This window comes from Thalassophryne amazonica, chromosome 6 (assembly GCF_902500255.1).
Source record: "Thalassophryne amazonica chromosome 6, fThaAma1.1, whole genome shotgun sequence".
NCBI lineage: Eukaryota > Metazoa > Chordata > Actinopteri > Batrachoidiformes > Batrachoididae > Thalassophryne > Thalassophryne amazonica.
The window spans coordinates 119820064-119838336 of NC_047108.1; the positions used below are offsets into that span (position 1 = coordinate 119820064).

Sequence of the window (18273 nt, forward strand, 5' to 3'; positions counted from 1 at the left end):
GATTCAGCTGAACTCAATGTGTCAATATCATTATACAATGAAATTATTTAATGCTTGTCTGAATTCCTGTCATTGAGTTCATCTGACAAGGTCTATGCCCAACTTTTGTTTGCAAGCCATTTTAACTGAACATAGCATGTCAGTGAAATAAATGCATGTTTTGTATAAAACATATTTACAAAATATGACTATTTCTTATTAGTATATTTTAAAATAATTTGTTGTGGGTGTGTGGTTTTATGTTACTATATTATTGCATTTACCTGAGTATAGGTATCCCCCCCCCCTTTTGTACTAGTTTGGCAAGTCCTGCAACTTATAAACAAAAATGAGAGAAAAAAAGACAAAATGTACATTGCATAAAAACCTCAAATTAATGGGCTGATAACAGGGAAAAGGTGTGATTTACAGTCCACTAACTTGCATATGGTAGCAGGAGGTGGTAAAATCACAAGTCAAAATTTCAATACATCTACTTGGGAAATGATTCACAATATTAATACCAGCATTTTGGCATCAAAATTAATCCTATATCTTGAAAATAACCCCCACCCCTTGAATGTAACAAAGTATGGTCTATTTTCAATTATCTGGCTCTTCCGCTACATGTAAAGTTTGTCCATGCTCTTCAAAAACTTTATAAACACAATTCTTTCACAAAGGTTTATTTCAGTAACACTGTGTGAATAACAGAATTTAGGAGGAGGCCATGCTCTTCAAAAACTTTAAAAACAAACCATTGTCAAAGGTTTTATTTCAGTCACACTGTGTGAATAACAGAACATAGGAGGCCATGCTCTTCAAAAACATAAACCATTGTCAAAGGTTTTATTTCAGTCACACTGTGTGAATAACAGAACATAGGAGGAGGCCATGCTCTTCAAAAACATAAACCATTGTCAAAAGTTTTATCAAATTCTTTAGCCTGAGATCTTGTTTTTGGCTTGGCCATGACCCTTGATTTACTGCAACTTGCCATGCTGTGACTTGAAATTACATGTGTAATTGCATGATCACTGTAATAATGTCAGTACTTATGGAGCTTTTGTAACTTCTCTAAAACAAGTACTACCAACTCAGAAGCATTATATATCATAAACTTGAATGTTGTGTTCAATGCAGGGTTCATCAAAACTAAGCATGAAAGTAAAATGGACTGCATTTATATAGCGCTTTTCCATCTGTATCAGACGCTCAAAGCGCTTTACAATTATGCCTCACATTCACCCCGATGTCAGGGTGCTGCCATACAAGGCGCTCACTACACACCGGGAGCAATTCCAGTCAGGTGGGGATTTGAACCCATCATCTTCTGGACTCAAGCCCAACACCTTAACCACTAGACCATCACCTCCCCAAAGTCAAAACAATTACATTCTAATATTTCGAAAATGTTAAAATTACAGCATATATTGCAGTTTTCTTTTTTGCATGGGGTGGGAGGTTTTTGTCATGGTAGACACCCACTTCCTATATGAAATATCTCCCAAATTACACAATGCACAATCTCTGAAGTGGATGTAAGCATATTTGGAGAAAAAAATAAAAATAAAAAAATAAATTCTACTATTACCACCTCCTGCTACATGTGGGTTTTTGCCTTCCAGGGGCATTTTTACACAGGTTGTTTATACTCTGGAAAATTCAAAATTATGTATGTGTGCGCGCATTTATATTAATATGTATAGCACTTGACCTGAAAGTGCTTTATAAACCAAACTATTACAAAATGATTTTTTATATATACACACATATGTATGTATGTATATATATGTGTGTGTGTGTGTGTGTGTGTGTGTGTGTGTGTGTGTGTGTGTGTGTGTGTGTGTGTGTGTGTGTGTGTGTGTGTGTGTGTGTGTGTGTGTGTGTGTGTGTGTGTGTGTGTGGTGTGTCAGGAAACAAAACAGTGCTAAGAACAGCTGCGCACCGTTGTTTATTTCAGTTCAAAGTCCTAGCTTCCCAAACAGGTGTGCAGTTAAACTAAATCATTTCCTGTACAGTTAAGGTCAGTTAGTTGCCGTTCGGCACAGTACGATTTGAGACGTCAGCAGTTCTGAAGCTGGTACGTTGGGGTTTCCACTGCTCACTCTACATTCTGTCATGTTGCTTAAGCTTCAGGCTTCAGAGATTCTGGATTGGAGGCCATGCACGCTCAAGATGTCAATTCAGTCTGTCAGCAAAGAAAAAAGGGGCCAGAAAGGAACAACTGAACAGGTTTACGCTAACTGCTGCTCAAAATCTAACTCCAAAGGAGGCTGACAGTTAGAATTATCTGAAATATGCAGAGCGCATCAGTTTGTTTGCTCTGGCAGATCATCATACATTCTATAGACTCAAGTTTGTCACAGTCTTGATAAAGAAAACTCAGGATTAATGTCACCAGACTCTACAAAGTCTCAAAAATGCACGGCCCAATTCTCCCTTAAAATGCCAACATACACATTATTACAAAATAATCACTCCAGAAGATGACTGATGACGTGTCTCAATGCACCTCACTGGTCGACCTGCTGGCAAAAAGGTCTTGTTGCAGCACTGTAATGCTAATGCTAACCTCTCAAACATTATGTAGAAATTCTTGATATATACACACGTCCCTCCGCGACGCTGAATGGCAGCTCGACAGTCCAATGAACGACGACACATTTGTGACTAATGGCTCACGTAGCCAATGGTGAACCGAAACAGATGGAGTGGGTGGGGTCTTTTTTTTCTGTTTTTTTTTAAATAAGACTGACGCCACACTGCAGGATTTCTTCCACCGCTCCCCGTTCAGCTGCCACACACCGCCAAGCACGCCGCCTAGTGGACAAATAGGGAAAATTCATACTCCATTGTATAGCTCTGGCAAAAGTTAAAACAATTATTTGTAAAATAATTACAATTCTTGTATAAAAATTGCAAAATAATACAATAATTGTATAACTGTAGTGTATTATACTAAATAATTGCATAATAAGTATAGTATAGTATAACAATTCTTGTATTATAATTAAATAATTTTTGTTAGAAATATTTGTTTTTGTTATATACACACAACTGTGCAAAAATCTTAAACCCCCTAATGTTTTTGTAAAATTGTCTTTTGACATCATTACTATGCCAGATAAATTTAAAATTTGTTCATTCAAAAATCAAATCTTAGATATTATGTCTATTTTAAGAAACAGTATATTAAAGAATGGATGGCATTTTCATATTACAAACAACCTGATAAATATGCATGGATAATAATCCATGCATTTCTGACATTTATGCCCTTTTCTTACTGAATGTTGGGTTTCAAGTAGGAAATGCAGAAGAAACCCTAAAACACCCATATTGCCCACTAGATGGCAACAAAACTTTCTTAAATGTGTGGCAAGGTTTCAACTGTTTATTTGAGAAGTTAACTTTTGGCAAAAATAAGATGGGTTGACAAATCAACTTACAGTTGAGACCCTGGCCCTTACAGACAACTTTGTTGTTTTTTTTTGTGCGTGTATTTCTTTGGCGACGAGGATTCATGTTCCCTTGATTTCATGTGTGATAAGAAATAATGTGGGATCCTCCATTTCACAAAAATTAGACTTGTCATACTTATTCACCTGCGCTAGCAACCAATAGACAGTGTGTAGAGGAACAAAGACGGATTGCTCTTCTGTTTTTTCAGTCTTTCGGCCATGCTGCAAAATCCAAAAAATGTCCCTTTTGGGTTACTGTATCAACATAGCAACCTCCATGAGGGAGCCTGCTCCCATGCAGATATGAAGGGCTCATTCTAAACTGATGAAAACACTTTGTTGTTTCAGGTAACGACACATTATATAACGGCTGAGTGGATCCTTGTCATTTGATTGGTGGGTTACCATTTACCATTGATTACCATTTTCCATTGTGTTTCATTGACCGTACAATAGTTCTTTTTTAGAGTGGAATTTTGGTGCTATAAGAAATTTGCTATTGCATGCCCAGACCCCCCCAATTTAAAGTTTGTGCCTTACTGTTGAGCACCAGTGGATCACTAAAATGTAAGTCCTTTTTCTGTTGTTTATAAATTCATAAAATATTAAATGACAAGGATCTCATTATATAAAACAAATAATGGTTTTCACTCTTTCAATAGAAGGAATATTTAGTTCAATGAAAGGTGTAATGTTCCATCTTTCACCTCATGAAATATTCGCACCATTGTACTCATAAACATTCATTATTTGTATGCTAATGAGCAAATGGTTATGAATGCTATATTACATTTATGCTAAAGCACTCCTAAATCCTGCACACTGTAAATGGACTGCATTTATATATAGCGCTTTTCCATCTGCATCAGACGCTCAAAGCGATTTACAATTATGCCTCACATTCACCCCGATGACAAGGCGCTCACTACACACCGGGAGCAATAGGGGATTAAAGGCCTTGCCCAAGGGGCCTTAGTGATTTTCCAGTCAGGTGGGGATTTGAACCCTTGATCTTCTGGACTCAAGCCCAACACCTTAACCACTAGACCATCACCTCCCCTGTAGCACACTGTAGCTTTAAAGTCACAGCAATATTCAAAATCCCTTTTTTTTCCAAGACGCCATTCTGTTTGCAAGCTTGAAATGCACTGCTAAATTAATTTTTTTAATGGTATCAGTTTTTTGCTTTTCATTGTACACTCTGAGGCGCACGCACACACAATACACTGAGCAATGAAGATTTTGTTTCCTGAATGCTTTGGTGTATTGAGTTTTGTGCTGCTGATCACAGAATATTTTCCTATTTTTGTTCATTCCCATCTTATTTAAGTCTGTGTACTTCCTACAAAAGCATACTTGTACTGGGTTTACAGTCACCTAAGTCACTTTTTTGCTTGCAGACAAGCTACATAAGCTGCACACATTTACTGCTGTTGTATTGTTAGTGTGCATGATGATACATTCTTCAGGCAATAGAACTGTGATAATACTTAATAGGCTTTAGCTGATTCAGCTGAACTCAATGTGTCAATATCATTATACAATGAAATTATTTAATGCTTGTCTGAATTCCTGTCATTGAGTTCATCTGACAAGGTCTATGCCCAACTTTTGTTTGCAAGCCATTTTAACTGAACATAGCATGTCAGTGAAATAAATGCATGTTTTGTATAAAACATATTTACAAAATATGACTATTTCTTATTAGTATATTTTAAAATAATTTGTTGTGGGTGTGTGGTTTTATGTTACTATATTATTGCATTTACCTGAGTATAGGTATCCCCCCCCCTTTTGTACTAGTTTGGCAAGTCCTGCAACTTATAAACAAAAATGAGAGAAAAAAAGACAAAATGTACATTGCATAAAAACCTCAAATTAATGGGCTGATAACAGGGAAAAGGTGTGATTTACAGTCCACTAACTTGCATATGGTAGCAGGAGGTGGTAAAATCACAAGTCAAAATTTCAATACATCTACTTGGGAAATGATTCACAATATTAATACCAGCATTTTGGCATCAAAATTAATCCTATATCTTGAAAATAACCCCCACCCCTTGAATGTAACAAAGTATGGTCTATTTTCAATTATCTGGCTCTTCCGCTACATGTGAAGTTTGTCCATGCTCTTCAAAAACTTTATAAACACAATTCTTTCACAAAGGTTTTATTTCAGTAACACTGTGTGAATAACAGAATTTAGGAGGAGGCCATGCTCTTCAAAAACTTTAAAAACAAACCATTGTCAAAGGTTTTATTCAGTCACACTGTGTGAATAACAGAACATAGGAGGGCCATGCTCTTCAAAACATAAACCATTGTCAAAGGTTTTATTTCAGTCACACTGTGTGAATAACAGAACATAGGAGGAGGCCATGCTCTTCAAAAACATAAACCATTGTCAAAAGTTTTATCAAATTCTTTAGCCTGAGATCTTGTTTTTGGCTTGGCCATGACCCTTGATTTACTGCAACTTGCCATGCTGTGACTTGAAATTACATGTGTAATTGCATGATCACTGTAATAATGTCAGTACTTATGGAGCTTTTGTAACTTCTCTAAAAACAAGTACTACCAACTCAGAAGCATTATATATCATAAACTTGAATGTTGTGTTCAATGCAGGGTTCATCAAAACTAAGCATGAAAGTAAAATGGACTGCATTTATATAGCGCTTTTTCCATCTGTATCAGACGCTCAAAGCGCTTTACAATTATGCCTCACATTCACCCCGATGTCAGGGTGCTGCCATACAAGGCGCTCACTACACACCGGAGCAATTCCAGTCAGGTGGGGATTTGAACCCATCATCTTCTGGACTCAAGCCCAACACCTTAACCACTAGACCATCACCTCCCCAAAGTCAAAACAATTACATTCTAATATTTCGAAAATGTTAAAATTACAGCATATATTGCAGTTTTCTTTTTTGCATGGGGTGGGAGGTTTTTGTCATGGTAGACACCCACTTCCTATATGAAATATCTCCCAAATTACACAATGCACAATCTCTGAAGTGGATGTAAGCATATTTGGAGAAAAAAATAAAAATAAAAAAATAAATTCTACTATTACCACCTCCTGCTACATGTGGGTTTTTGCCTTCCAGGGGCATTTTTACACAGGTTGTTTATACTCTGGAAAATTCAAAATTATGTATGTGTGCGCGCATTTATATTAATATGTATAGCACTTGACCTGAAAGTGCTTTATAAACCAAACTATTACAAAATGATTTTTTATATATACACACATATGTATGTATGTATATATATGTGTGTGTGTGTGTGTGTGTGTGTGTGTGTGTGTGTGTGTGTGTGTCAGGAAACAAAACAGTGCTAAGAACAGCTGCGCACCGTTGTTTATTTCAGTTCAAAGTCCTAGCTTCCCAAACAGGTGTGCAGTTAAACTAAATCATTTCCTGTACAGTTAAGGTCAGTTAGTTGCCGTTCGGCACAGTACGATTTGAGACGTCAGCAGTTCTGAAGCTGGTACGTTGGGGTTTCCACTGCTCACTCTACATTCTGTCATGTTGCTTAAGCTTCAGGCTTCAGAGATTCTGGATTGGAGGCCATGCACGCTCAAGATGTCAATTCAGTCTGTCAGCAAAGAAAAAAGGGGCCAGAAAGGAACAACTGAACAGGTTTACGCTAACTGCTGCTCAAAATCTAACTCCAAAGGAGGCTGACAGTTAGAATTATCTGAAATATGCAGAGCGCATCAGTTTGTTTGCTCTGGCAGATCATCATACATTCTATAGACTCAAGTTTGTCACAGTCTTGATAAAGAAAACTCAGGATTAATGTCACCAGACTCTACAAAGTCTCAAAATGCACGGCCCAATTCTCCCTTAAAATGCCAACATACACATTATTACAAAATAATCACTCCAGAAGATGACTGATGACGTGTCTCAATGCACCTCACTGGTCGACCTGCTGGCAAAAAGGTCTTGTTGCAGCACTGTAATGCTAATGCTAACCTCTCAAACATTATGTAGAAATTCTTGATATATACACACGTCCCTCCGCGACGCTGAATGGCAGCTCGACAGTCCAATGAACGACGACACATTTGTGACTAATGGCTCACGTAGCCAATGGTGAACCGAAACAGATGGAGTGGGTGGGGTCTTTTTTTTCTGTTTTTTTTTAAATAAGACTGACGCCACGCTGCAGGATTTCTTCCACCGCTCCCCGTTCAGCTGCCACACACCGCCAAGCACGCCGCCTAGTGGACAAATAGGGAAAATTCATACTCCATTGTATAGCTCTGGCAAAAGTTAAAACAATTATTTGTAAAATAATTACAATTCTTGTATAAAAATTGCAAAATAATACAATAATTGTATAACTGTAGTGTATTATACTAAATAATTGCATAATAAGTATAGTATAGTATAACAATTCTTGTATTATAATTAAATAATTTTTGTTAGAAATATTTGTTTTTGTTATATACACCAACTGTGCAAAAATCTTAAACCCCCTAATGTTTTTGTAAAATTGTCTTTTGACATCATTACTATGCCAGATAAATTTAAAATTTGTTCATTCAAAAAATCAAATCTTAGATATTATGTCTATTTTAAGAAACAGTATATTAAAGAATGGATGGCATTTTCATATTACAAACAACCTGATAAATATGCATGGATAATAATCCATGCATTTCTGACATTTATGCCTTTTCTTACTGAATGTTGGGTTTCAAGTAGGAAATGCAGAAGAAACCCTAAAACACCCATATTGCCCACTAGATGGCAACAAAAACTTTCTTAAATGTGTGGCAAGGTTTCAACTGTTTATTTGAGAAGTTAACTTTTGGCAAAAATAAGATGGGTTGACAAATCAACTTACAGTTGAGACCCTGGCCCTTACAGACAACTTTGTTGTTTTTTTTGTGCGTGTATTTCTTTGGCAACGAGGATTCATGTTCCCTTGATTTCATGTGTGATAAGAAATAATGTGGGATCCTCCATTTCACAAAAATTAGACTTGTCATACTTATTCACCTGCGCTAGCAACCAATAGACAGTGTGTAGAGGAACAAAGACGGATTGCTCTTCTGTTTTTCAGTCTTTCGGCCATGCTGCAAAATCCAAAAAATGTCCCTTTTGGGTTACTGTATCAACATAGCAACCTCCATGAGGGAGCCTGCTCCCATGCAGATATGAAGGGCTCATTCTAAACTGATGAAAACACTTTGTTGTTTCAGGTAACGACACATTATATAACGGCTGAGTGGATCCTTGTCATTTGATTGGTGGGTTACCATTTACCATTGATTACCATTTTCCATTGTGTTTCATTGACCGTACAATAGTTCTTTTTTAGAGTGGAATTTTGGTGCTATAAGAAATTTGCTATTGCATGCCCAGACCCCCCCAATTTAAAGTTTGTGCCTTACTGTTGAGCACCAGTGGATCACTAAAATGTAAGTCCTTTTTCTGTTGTTTATAAATTCATAAAATATTAAATGACAAGGATCTCATTATATAAACAAATAATGGTTTTCACTCTTTCAATAGAAGGAATATTTAGTTCAATGAAAGGTGTAATGTTCCATCTTTCACCTCATGAAATATTCGCACCATTGTACTCATAAACATTCATTATTTGTATGCTAATGAGCAAATGGTTATGAATGCTATATTACATTTATGCTAAAGCACTCCTAAATCCTGCACACTGTAAATGGACTGCATTTATATATAGCGCTTTTCCATCTGCATCAGACGCTCAAAGCGATTTACAATTATGCCTCACATTCACCCCGATGACAAGGCGCTCACTACACACCGGGAGCAATAGGGGATTAAAGGCCTTGCCCAAGGGGCCTTAGTGATTTTCCAGTCAGGTGGGGATTTGAACCCTTGATCTTCTGGACTCAAGCCCAACACCTTAACCACTAGACCATCACCTCCCCTGTAGCACACTGTAGCTTTAAAGTCACAGCAATATTCAAAATCCCTTTTTTTTTCCAAGACGCCATTCTGTTTGCAAGCTTGAAATGCACTGCTAAATTAATTTTTTAATGGTATCAGTTTTTGCTTTTCATTGTACACTCTGAGGCGCACGCACACACAATACACTGAGCAATGAAGATTTTGTTTCCTGAATGCTTTGGTGTATTGAGTTTTGTGCTGCTGATCACAGAATATTTTCCTATTTTTGTTCATTCCCATCTTATTTAAGTCTGTGTACTTCCTACAAAAGCATACTTGTACTGGGTTTACAGTCACCTAAGTCACTTTTTTGCTTGCAGACAAGCTACATAAGCTGCACACATTTACTGCTGTTGTATTGTTAGTGTGCATGATGATACATTCTTCAGGCAATAGAACTGTGATAATACTTAATAGGCTTTAGCTGATTCAGCTGAACTCAATGTGTCAATATCATTATACAATGAAATTATTTAATGCTTGTCTGAATTCCTGTCATTGAGTTCATCTGACAAGGTCTATGCCCAACTTTTGTTTGCAAGCCATTTTAACTGAACATAGCATGTCAGTGAAATAAATGCATGTTTTGTATAAAACATATTTACAAAATATGACTATTTCTTATTAGTATATTTTAAAATAATTTGTTGTGGGTGTGTGGTTTTATGTTACTATATTATTGCATTTACCTGAGTATAGGTATCCCCCCCCCCTTTTGTACTAGTTTGGCAAGTCCTGCAACTTATAAACAAAAATGAGAGAAAAAAAGACAAAATGTACATTGCATAAAAACCTCAAATTAATGGGCTGATAACAGGGAAAAGGTGTGATTTACAGTCCACTAACTTGCATATGGTAGCAGGAGGTGGTAAAATCACAAGTCAAAATTTCAATACATCTACTTGGGAAATGATTCACAATATTAATACCAGCATTTTGGCATCAAAATTAATCCTATATCTTGAAAATAACCCCCACCCCTTGAATGTAACAAAGTATGGTCTATTTTCAATTATCTGGCTCTTCCGCTACATGTAAAGTTTGTCCATGCTCTTCAAAAACTTTATAAACACAATTCTTTCACAAAGGTTTTATTTCAGTAACACTGTGTGAATAACAGAATTTAGGAGGAGGCCATGCTCTTCAAAAACTTTAAAAACAAACCATTGTCAAAGGTTTTATTTCAGTCACACTGTGTGAATAACAGAACATAGGAGGCCATGCTCTTCAAAAACATAAACCATTGTCAAAGGTTTTATTTCAGTCACACTGTGTGAATAACAGAACATAGGAGGAGGCAATGCTCTTCAAAAACATAAACCATTGTCAAAAGTTTTATCAAATTCTTTAGCCTGAGATCTTGTTTTTGGCTTGGCCATGACCCTTGATTTACTGCAACTTGCCATGCTGTGACTTGAAATTACATGTGTAATTGCATGATCACTGTAATAATGTCAGTACTTATGGAGCTTTTGTAACTTCTCTAAAACAAGTACTACCAACTCAGAAGCATTATATATCATAAACTTGAATGTTGTGTTCAATGCAGGGTTCATCAAAACTAAGCATGAAAGTAAAATGGACTGCATTTATATAGCGCTTTTCCATCTGTATCAGACGCTCAAAGCGCTTTACAATTATGCCTCACATTCACCCCGATGTCAGGGTGCTGCCATACAAGGCGCTCACTACACACCGGGAGCAATTCCAGTCAGGTGGGATTTGAACCCATCATCTTCTGGACTCAAGCCCAACACCTTAACCACTAGACCATCACCTCCCCAAAGTCAAAACAATTACATTCTAATATTTCGAAAATGTTAAAATTACAGCATATATTGCAGTTTTCTTTTTTGCATGGGGTGGGAGGTTTTTGTCATGGTAGACACCCACTTCCTATATGAAATATCTCCCAAATTACACAATGCACAATCTCTGAAGTGGATATGTAAGCATATTTGGAGAAAAAAATAAAAATAAAAAAATAAATTCTACTATTACCACCTCCTGCTACATGTGGGTTTTTGCCTTCCAGGGGCATTTTTACACAGGTTGTTTATACTCTGGAAAATTCAAAATTATGTATGTGTGCGCGCATTTATATTAATATGTATAGCACTTGACCTGAAGTGCTTTATAAACCAAACTATTACAAAATGATTTTTTATATATACACACATATGTATGTATGTATATATATGTGTGTGTGTGTGTGTGTGTGTGTGTGTGTGTCAGGAAACAAAACAGTGCTAAGAACAGCTGCGCACCGTTGTTTATTTCAGTTCAAAGTCCTAGCTTCCCAAACAGGTGTGCAGTTAAACTAAATCATTTCCTGTACAGTTAAGGTCAGTTAGTTGCCGTTCGGCACAGTACGATTTGAGACGTCAGCAGTTCTGAAGCTGGTACGTTGGGGTTTCCACTGCTCACTCTACATTCTGTCATGTTGCTTAAGCTTCAGGCTTCAGAGATTCTGGATTGGAGGCCATGCACGCTCAAGATGTCAATTCAGTCTGTCAGCAAAGAAAAAAGGGGCCAGAAAGGAACAACTGAACAGGTTTACGCTAACTGCTGCTCAAAATCTAACTCCAAAGGAGGCTGACAGTTAGAATTATCTGAAATATGCACAGAGCGCATCAGTTTGTTTGCTCTGGCAGATCATCATACATTCTATAGACTCAAGTTTGTCACAGTCTTGATAAAGAAAACTCAGGATTAATGTCACCAGACTCTACAAAGTCTCAAAAATGCACGGCCCAATTCTCCCTTAAAATGCCAACATACACATTATTACAAAATAATCACTCCAGAAGATGACTGATGACGTGTCTCAATGCACCTCACTGGTCGACCTGCTGGCAAAAAGGTCTTGTTGCAGCACTGTAATGCTAATGCTAACCTCTCAAACATTATGTAGAAATTCTTGATATATACACACAAACTCATGAGAAACTTAAAAGTCTTAACTTTATTATGTTTTAAGGACCACGATAATGGTTCTGGACAAATGGGGTAAATGCAGTTAAAAATTAAATGAGGTCTCCATTTGCCTTCCCAATCAAAATTTGATGATGTTGTTAGGGTAGTGATGATATGATATCAGACAATTTGCAAAAATCCTAGGATGACTGTTAGCAGGCCCAATGTTGGCAACTTTTTTTTTTTTTTTTTTTAGACAATCCTGCCACCTTGTTTCTCTCTCATCCATGCATGGATCCTCTCCTTCAGCTCTGGGACTGTAAAATGAGGAACAGAAAGTAAGCAGAGCCAATTAAAATGAAATAAGCATTTCAACAACAGGCTGATTACATCGTACAGTTTTGCATTTGCTGGACTTTAAGCCTTCCAGGAATGGGCATTTGCTTTGTCACTGCAGTGTGGTTACCTGACTCCAGCATGCTCTCTGTGAGCGGCTGCCTATTGAAGGGATCAGTGGGGGAATTGAGCAGGTGGCGCAGGATGATGGATCGGTCCATGATGTTTCCAGAAGGCAGCATCACGGGGTCAGTCATCAGTGTGTCCATCAACGGGTCTGTTACAGAGCCACATTCATGTTTTTAACCACGAAACAAGATTCACATACGCTTAACAGTAATTATCTGACCTGATTTCATGCCTTGTGTGACACACAGCAGCAAGTATGAGAGTTAACAACAATAATTATAATGCATTCAGACACGTGCAGTGACTCACTGCCACCAGCTATAATAATGCAGCAGTTGTGTCAATTTAGTGCCATTGAATACAAAGATAATTTTCTATATTCATATGTGCATAGCATGTGAGAAGCCTCAGCACTTGCATGAGTACTTGTATGCATGCACACACACGTATGCATTCCCACGCAACTGCTTTGCAAGTGCAGGCGTGCCTGTGTGTGCATGTACGCACATTTTCTGGCATCTTTAACAAAGGTAAAATTTGTCAAATAGATCATTTTCCAATGAAGTCATCATGTGAGTTTGATGTCAGAGTTATGATACCTTTGTTAGCCCCAGAAGAGCAGAATTCTGTGCAAGAAGCATGTTTCAATACCTCATTTACTTCCTGAGATATTGTAGAAGAATTTTTAGGTCCATATTTGAACTGTGATGAACTATCAAGTGTCCTGATCCGAACTGTATGTCCTCTGGTTGAACTAGCAGGTGTTCAACCCAAAAAAAGGGCTCTATTAGTCATTCAGTCTGTCAGGGGCTTTCCAAGGCCTTTTAGGTGCTTTCCCGCAGGCCACGTGCAGGGGCCTCAGGCCAGCTGCACGTGTGGCTGAGGCCACGTGCGGAGGGGGCCTCAGGCCAGCTGCACCTGTGGCTGAAGGTCTTTTAAAAAAATCAGTTGTAAATCCTTCACGTTTTAATGGGAGTGTTTGTCACATTGAAATAATGGCCTAACACCTGCTTAGGGTTCACTAGAGGACGCTTCCAATAGAAAACCATGTCTTAGGAATGAAATAAATAAAAAAGTTGAAGGAGGAGCGATGCCCGCGGGTCTCCAATAAATAGACGAGCGCGGTTGTCATATTCAGTCTCTCTAGAGGACTCAGTTTGTCTAAGCTTTGTGTCGAAGGCTTAAATAAACTTAAAAACTCTGTGCATTTTATCTTGCTTAAGGCTGAATTATTCTAAAGTGTTGTGTCATTTTCTAGCATATCACTTGCAATTAGTTTGTGTTATCTAAAAGACGACATCCTGAGAAGACTAAAGACGAGCCGCGACAGAACTTGGCGAGCCAGCTTCAGGAGGGTCCAGGGGCATTCCGGCAGCCTGGGGCAGTCCAGCTCATCCTCCAGACCGTAAATAACAGTGATCACGACTAAAAGGTAAGCAGAAACCTTTTATAACTTCTGCACGATCTGGAGGAGTGAGTCGGGATTTCCGCCCAAGTTGACAGGTGATATTTTTAATTGCCTCTTACCCAAAAGAACCTGGACTAAGAAAATTGATAAGAGACTAAAAAAGATAAGATTGAAAATTATCAGGCCTTGTAGATAAAATGCTCAGAAGGTGTGTGTGTTCCCGGGAAAAAGAATGTCTGTGTGAGTGAAAGGTCAGGAATGTTCATGAACTCTGGTGCGGAAAGAGTGCGTGAAGAACTAACCTGGATGCTTGGGGAATAATTGGTGTTGAAATTCGTTACTAACGTGCCGGCTGATAGCATGCGCTGTAGGGGTTAATTTAGGGGAGTATACTGACAAATAGATACAAGGTAATACAAGGTTGTTTAAAGAGTTTAACAGAGACTGAAGTGAAATAAGTGAGAAAAAGAGTTTAACAGAGAATACGTGCAGAGGAAGCACAAGATAAGCGCCTGAGGGGGCGCAGTAGAAATACCGTACGTGATAAAGAGATTTAAAAGTGCAAAGTGGCACAGCTGACAGTAAGTAAAAGAGCTCAATAAAGGACGTCATTTTTTAAGAAAAGAGAAAAACTATAAAAAAAATTAAATGAATGAAGAGTTAGTGCAGAATACATGAGAATTAATGAAGCAGAAAATAGTGCAGTAAGGCACCAGATACACGCTTGTGGGGCGTGGGAGAAGAATAAGTAATTAAGTACACAGTAATATGAGTTTTTTTTATAAGAAAAGAAAAAGAGAATATTTTCAGTGCAAAGGCACATTAAGCTCACGTGGAGCTCAGTAAGTGAAAAAAAAAAGGTAGAAGAAAGTGCAGAAAGGCACAGGATACGCACGCGAGGCGCGGTAAGGCGTAGAAATAAATGAAATATTGTATGCTCAGAAAGGAGCTTGTGAAAATAATATAGTAAGCACAGGATACGCACGCGAGGCGCGGTAAGGCGTAGAAATAAATGAAATATTGTATGCTCAGAAAGGAGCTGGTGAAAAATAATATATTAAGCACAGGATACGCACGCGAGGCGCGGTAAGGCGTAGAAGTAAATGAAATATTGTACGCTCAAAGAGGGCTTGTAAAAAAGTAATATATGAAGTTGCTGACAGCGCCGGAGAAGCTGTCTAACGTGAAGAAGAGATACATGCTTAAACAGAACACATTGGTGTTAAGTGAATAAAAAGGTTGTTTAAAGCCGCGGAGTGAAAAGTGGCAGAAGTCTAGATAGGGATATATAGAAAGTTGTTTTTAATAATTTTTGTGTATAAAGCTTTTGAAGATTGGTGTGTGGGAGAGTGGAGAGTAATCTGTGTAAAGCTGTGAGAATTTGCAGGCTGGCTGACATACAAGATTAATGTGAAAGAGTACGAGGGGGAGGTATTTAGACCCAACAGGAGGACTTGGGAGGTGCATGACAGGCAGAGAGGAAAGTGTGAAACAGAGACAGTGAAGAAAAAGACAGGAGAAGAGTGCTATGTAAATATATTATTTCAAAGAGAGAAAACTAATAAACAAACATAGCAGAAAAAGACGAGAAGCAGAAAGTTAAAAAAAAAAAAAATTAGAAGGAAAATAGAAAGTCGGGAGCAAAGACATTAGGAAGTGTTAGGGTTGTAAGAGGATTAAATAAATAAAATTGGTTATAAATCAAAAGAGATAAAGCTTAGATTATAGTGAAAAAGCTGACAGACTGATCAATGCTTGGGACAGTCATTGATGGGAGACTTAAGTGATGATGAAATAATACTCCCAGAACATTACTTGACTGACGGAGACATCGAAACCCAGGGAATCAGGACACATTTTTGGCTGGAAAGGACCTATTTTGACAGGGTAGGAGCAGAACATTGGCAGGACGAACAAGAGATCAATCAGAAATTATGGCAGATTACTAAGGTAATCAATCTGAAGCAAAAGAAAGAACAATTCCCTCTAATTAATTGGGAGCTGCTGATAAGACGTCTGTGGCATCAGGGTTTAACCCCGTGGCTGGAGCTGCTTTGTGCTGACCCTAATAAAGAACTTAGCATACCATTAAATCATTTAGTAACACTACCAACCGATCCAGGTGAAGAACTGTTTCCTAGGTTGACTCTGACTGTGGTCCCAAGGAAGGTTCGGTGGGAAACAGGTAAATTTTCATATTTAGTTAAAGAAAAAGAAGACGGGCATAGCAGTTGGAAATTCAATCCTTTTAAGGGTTTAAAATACAAAACAGGTGTTACAGCCAGCAAGTTATTGGTCTGGATCAGGACAGCCCCTGAGGGACTACCAGAACACCATAGAAACACCTCACATAGCGTTTGTCAGGGTTACATGGGTAACTCTCAAGGTCAAGGTCGGGAAAGTACCCCGCTAGACTTAGTACTAAGAAAATATCCAGGAAAACGCATTAAGGCCAACCAATGTATGAAAAAGTGGCACAAAAGGTCACATGGGGGCAGGCAATGGCCTTTGGAGGGATCATTTGATCCGGTGATGTGTGAAGCAGTTGCGGTAGAAATACAGAAAAAAGAAATTAAAGATCAGCAGAAGAACGTAAAAAACAACAAAAAACGCACTGAAGAAAAAGAAGTTTTGGCCTTGTTCAAGCAGGAAGCACAGAGGCTACAGCAGAAAAGAGAAAAAATGACAGAGGAAAGATCCAAAGAGACTAAAGCCAGTGCACCGAGCTGGGAAGCAGAGCCACCCCCATATAAACGTCATGATATGGGAAAGACAGCAGGACAATTTGTATTAGGAACTCGTGAAGAGGACCAAGGCATGGATGTGGAGGGCAAATTCACACTGACACTAAAAGCTCGAGAGCCACAAGGAGACAGGTCCTCAGTCTGTCAAATGGATCATACAAGGTCTCCAAGTCCGAAAGTAAGTGGTCGCTCACCACGACCAGCAGGGGGGGCCACAAATAACAGTGACACGGAGGCAGACGAGGATAAAGAGAGAGACCTGAAGGCTCCGCCTGCACATCGAGGTCCACTGAAAACCGTCCCCTCCCACCATAAGTCAGCCGACTGGACCTTCACAGGCTATAGAGGCTCCGAAGAGTGGCACAAGAGCTTCTGTGACACACTGGATCTGGCCAGAAGAGATAATGAAGAACTAGCTGAGCAGCTTCGGCTAGCGAAGGAAAGAATACAAAGACATAGGGACGCCGAGGAAAGAAGAATATTACAACAATCGACGCCCAATCAAGGGAATCACATTATACAGCCACCCACCCGAAAAATTTCTGGTGAGATCATCATTGAGAGTGCAAAAGAGGCCCGACTCAGGCAAAGACAACGATGTGTAGCCAAAGACATAGCGGCTTTAGAACAGGATATAACCAACTGGATAGACTGCCTGGAACCAGTCAGTCGCACTCGATCTGGAAGACAGTATGGAGCCCGCACAGAAGAAGAGGAGGACGAAGACCTCATATGCCCATTGGTGGTTAGAAATGGTCATCATGTGTATACCCCATGGAGCTGGACAGACATGGTGGGGCTGGCCAACAGGCTGCCAGACATCACCCAAGGAGCTGGGAGATGGATAACTGCCTTAGAAGAGGGCACTGCAGGGGTAACCTTGTCTTTAGGTGACATAAAAGCCTTGCTAATGCATGTCATGGGAAAACATGACACTGAAGAATTGGCAGGAAAGGTTGGACTAACACAAATGATGGGCACTAATCAACATGATGAAGTCCCCTTTAATCGCTATAGAAACTCCATGTGGGAAGGACTGAGAAGAAAGTACCCTGAGGTCTTGGATCCCTCTAAATTGGATGATGAGGAGTGGACACCTGAAGAGTGCCCAAAGAAGTTCCTGCACCGATTCCAGAAGAGATGGGCGGAGGAAACAGGAAATGCATGGAACCATTCTCCAGCAACTGAAATCCTGTTTAAAATAACTGTAAAAAAGGCTCTACCAGATGAGGTTCAGAAAGCCCTAGATGGAGTCGTGGGACTATCGAAAATGAATTGGGCTTTATACTCTGAGCATATTTGTCACCATCTTGAAATCTACAAGAAAGAAAAACAAAAAGAAGAAG

General features: G+C 38.7%; 1 protein-coding gene across 1 annotated transcript in view; it reads right to left on the reverse strand.

Moving 5' to 3' along the window:
* Window positions 1-11641: 11641 nt before the first annotated feature.
* The window catches only part of ube4b (ubiquitination factor E4B, UFD2 homolog (S. cerevisiae)), a 60690-nt gene continuing 54058 nt past the window's right edge, over window positions 11642-18273 (reverse strand). Inside the window, 2 exon segments of the mRNA XM_034173271.1 lie at window positions 11642-12627; window positions 12777-12923. Coding sequence (XP_034029162.1) covers window positions 12563-12627; window positions 12777-12923 — 212 coding nt within the window. The 3' untranslated portion in view covers window positions 11642-12562.